Here is a 4,110-nt window from a genome sequence, read left to right on the forward strand (position 1 = left end):
AAAATAAAAATCTAAAAGTTATTACAAGAATTTCTCTGTTTTGCCGCATTGGTGATTTCCCGATTGCTTAAAAGCGTCATTTGTGTTCTTAGTTCTCACCACTAAAGGAAACGAGCCGTTTCATTTACAGTTGTGCTCTTCTCTTTTTTCTGCAGCGCGGACTCCCAGTACAGCACGGCGGCCATAAACACCAACGTGATCGTGTACAGCAACGGCATGGTGACGTGGCTCTCGCACGGCATCTACCGCTCGTCCTGCGACATTGACGTCGAGTTTTTTCCCTTCGACATCCAGGCCTGCAACATGAAGTGGGCCTCGTGGACCTACGACGGCTATCAGGTGTGATATGACAAGCAACAATTTTTGTTTGTTTGTTTGTTTGTTTGTTTGTTTGTTTGTTTGTCATTTCGTTTTACATATTTATTATGTTCTCCTTCGTTTTTTGTTCGCTAACATATGGTTTCCTCCATCGATTCAAGCTTGATCTGCTGAAGCAGACAGAGGACGGGGACGTGTCAAACTATCAGGCAAATGGAGAGTTTGACCTGGTGTCGTTTGACGCCAAGAAGCACGTGGAGTACTACTCGTGCTGCCCCGAGCCGTACCCCGACATCACATACGTCATCCGCATCCGGAGGCGGCCGCTCTTCTACGTCTTCAACCTCATCCTCCCTTGCATCCTCATCAACTGCATCGGTCAGCTGTTCATCTTTACTATGAGTCCCGGACACTGTTGCGCATGCCTTTCCACTGACGTGTCGTGTTGCAGCGCTGCTGGTGTTCTACGTGCCGTCCGAGTCGGGCGAGAAGGTGACCCTGGGGATCAGTGCGCTCCTCTCCATGACCGTGTTCCTCATGACGATACGAGAGTCGCTGCCGCCCACAGAGAAGACGCCGCTCATAAGTGAGTCTACCGGGATGATAGTAAACGTCCTTTACAACAACAAGGCAAAAAGCAACCCAAAAAACGGGAAGAGTGAAGAGGGGAGGTGAAAGGGGAGATAGGATATAAAAAAAAGTAGTTGAAACGAGATTGGTTGGGTATCCAGTTAATCTGCTGAGCCAACAGCAACCTCGTCCCATCCTCGGTCCCCTGAGGAAAAGGTTGCGATGACGTGGTAGGATGGAACTAGCAGAGATATGTAATAAGTCTCGGCCCAGCCAGGGTCTCTTTACTTTGAGCTCCGCCTATAACGCGCTTAGCGTGCGCGTCGTCTCAAACGGCCTCTCGACGCGCGCCGAGTCAGCGGGGAGCGGCCGTGGCCTCCGACCATACACAAAGTCAATGGCCTGCTTTAAGGCTCATGTCAGGGAACCACAAAGAAGGGCGTAGTAGTATCCAAAAAATGGGGAAAAATTTAATTCGAGCAATGTTGTTTGCAGGTCTTTACTACGGGGTGAGCATATGCCTGGTGTCGTTTGCGTCCGGCCTGTCCGTGGTCACGCTCAACGTGTATCACCGCGGCGTGCGCGGCACGGGCGTCCCACCCATCATCAAGACTTGTGTACTGCACCACCTCGCCAGACTCGTGTTCCTGCGATTCGAGCCGCGGGACAAGGCCAAGCCCCAGCACCACAACGTATGTATCTTCAGAAAAACTATAGGGTAATTCACACAGTATCTTCAGAACGCACGAGACATTTGCTGTTGCGGTCGTAAACAAAAAATTTCAACAAACTTTTTTGTATTTTAAGAATTAAGAATCTATTTGTTTTGCGTGCGGAATCGTTTAAAAAACAATGTTCTTTGGATTTTTGAAAAATGCACTACTTCATGAAATTCGCATATCTGTGGGTATATGTTTGCTGCACTGATTTGCATGTAACTTGTGCACAGCGAAAAACTCAAAGTGAAGTTAAAGCATGGTCATCAGGTAATAAGTGTTTGGATTTTGTTTTCCGTCACTATAAGTTTTATTCAAGTTAGTTGTCTTCATGTACCAAGGAACTCCTTCACTATATGCACAATCCTTTTTATATTTCATTTTGCGACATTTCACAAACTTAGGTACTTCAGTACACTATAAGTTCAAAACGTTCGACTCGCATCAGTGGCTGTGGTTTTTCTTTGAACCCATAGCTCCAGGTTGGGCTCATAGCGCCTGGAATGATGCGTGATGCGCTCTCGTCTGAGAGCCAGGTGTGCCTCTTTCCGCAGCTGAGCGAGCACCCGCAGCAAAGTCAGCCTCCTCCATTGCTGCGAGCTGTCGACCTTGCACTCGGCACCGCACCCCCCTGGTGCGTGCATGCGCGGTCCTCATGCACGGTGATGCACTCCCACCCAAGCGCACCATAGAGTGCCTCTCGCCCTCTCGCACCGCAGAAGGGGCGGGGCCCGCGACGCTCGCGTGCACGCGCCACTGCACCGAGTGCGCGCCTTGTGAGATCGCCTGCAGCACCCCCTAAACGAACACCGCAGCGACCGCGCTGAGCCGCCGAGCAGCTTCAGCGCGCAGCTGAGAAGCTGGGAACACAAACGCAGTACAGGCCAAATATTTTCAGGAGTCTGAGCGGGCGGCGCGTGGCTCGCACTGGGCCTACTCGTCCTGCTGGGCGAGCCGCGCTAGCCGCCAGGCGGCGCCACCGACGCCTCGAACGCACCGCGCTAGTTCTTTGACCCTCCTGGTGAGCGCGCGGCGGTATCTCTTTTGTGTTGCCTCGATGTGTCTGTATGTGTATCCGTCACGCTTGGAATGGAAGTTGATCTGACAGTAGTTTGAGCACACTCGTGTCAGCCGTGTCCCGGCATGGTGGCATGGTACCCGTAGCCACAACCACACCCACACCGGTAGCGCCCACCTATAGTTGTTTGACTAGAACCCCAACCACCCCCTTTCCTTGGAATGCCAGAGTTTATTTTAAATTTTGACAAGTCTTAGACACTTGGCGGATAGGCGTCGACTCTTTGGCCGCATTGAATACAAGCGTGCGGTCAGCAGTCGAAATGTGTAGTATCTCGTCTTGCTTAAGGAAATTTCATGCACCCCAAGAGTAGGAATGCAATTCATTTTTCGTTTCTATTTCAGTTGTAAGCGTTAGTTTGGGTCGTAATTTTGCATTCTACAAGATGCCTGGTCGGGAAGACACCAGGTGTATTAGTAGCAAGAGACATACACATACATCCCGACATGTGGCTAACCCTTTCGAAACATCACAAGTTCATTCAGCTGCAAAATCAATTTTGACTGCCTCAGGCAGGCGAAAACCCTGGAATATCCATGAATTGACTTATTGAAGTTTTGCGATTGAGAGTTTTGAGCGACGATTTGAGAGAAGATTTATTTGGTTGTCTATTATCAGCGCTCCGTTTGCTTTGTCTCCCCCGCAAAATTTTGACTAATGCCGCTGACTCCCAGTCTTTTTAAAATAAAAATAAAAAAACAACAACAAAAAACACACCATGGCCTTGCAGGACGTGACGCGACTCGGGCCCCGCCCGGACAAGTGGATCCCTGAGGACGCCACCAACGTGGACCCGCAGCAGATGAGCCCCCGCTTCAGCATTCGGCATCGGACCAACCGAACGCCTGACGGTGCGGCCAACAACCGTAAGTAACACCTTCTACCTACCGCCAAGTTTGTTTGTTTTTTAATCGAACCCGCATCGGGTTTTTTTTATTACAACCATTGCGTAACGCAGGGGGAGCGAGTGTAACGTGCAGACACCACCTGTTGCACCCTGCAGTATCACCATTTGACACACTGCAGTAGCAGCTCCACCCCTTTGTTGGGCGAACCCAAGAGTACTAAAGGATATTTCCATAACGTTTATGCAGCCTGTACGTACAACTATACTGGTGGTCAACTGAACTAAGTGTTGAGACTTGACTTTAGTATCGCCAACTTGCAGCCATCCGTCTAGTTCGACCAGGAAAGGTATCCAGTTAGCGTGTTGGGGGGCGTTCGGTCGTTGGGCGTTTAAAATCGTTGAGGCGTTTTTGTGTTGCAACGAGAGGTGCGAGATATGATGAGGGGTGAGATGCCGCTACATTGTAGGTCGGTGGCGCGGCGCCCGCGGCAGCCTCAGTCATGCGCGCGCCCCATTCCGTGACACGCGCTGCCATTCAAAATCATGTTGTCATATGCCACGCCGCCCCACGTCACCCCCCC

General features: G+C 50.6%; 1 protein-coding gene across 1 annotated transcript; it reads left to right on the forward strand.

Moving 5' to 3' along the window:
- Window positions 1-155: 155 nt before the first annotated feature.
- On the forward strand, window positions 156-3,548 carry LOC113206685 (neuronal acetylcholine receptor subunit alpha-10; the record flags this gene model as incomplete). The annotated part of the gene is given in 5 exon segments (XM_052276850.1): window positions 156-339; window positions 480-696; window positions 770-904; window positions 1,384-1,580; window positions 3,413-3,548. Coding segments are annotated over 5 exon segments (869 nt in total), but the record flags the coding sequence as incomplete, so codon positions are not given.
- Window positions 3,549-4,110: the final 562 nt, after the last annotated feature.

This window comes from Frankliniella occidentalis, unplaced genomic scaffold (assembly GCF_000697945.3).
Source record: "Frankliniella occidentalis isolate FOCC.00 unplaced genomic scaffold, Focc_3.1 Scaffold4711, whole genome shotgun sequence".
Taxonomy (NCBI): domain Eukaryota; kingdom Metazoa; phylum Arthropoda; class Insecta; order Thysanoptera; family Thripidae; genus Frankliniella; species Frankliniella occidentalis.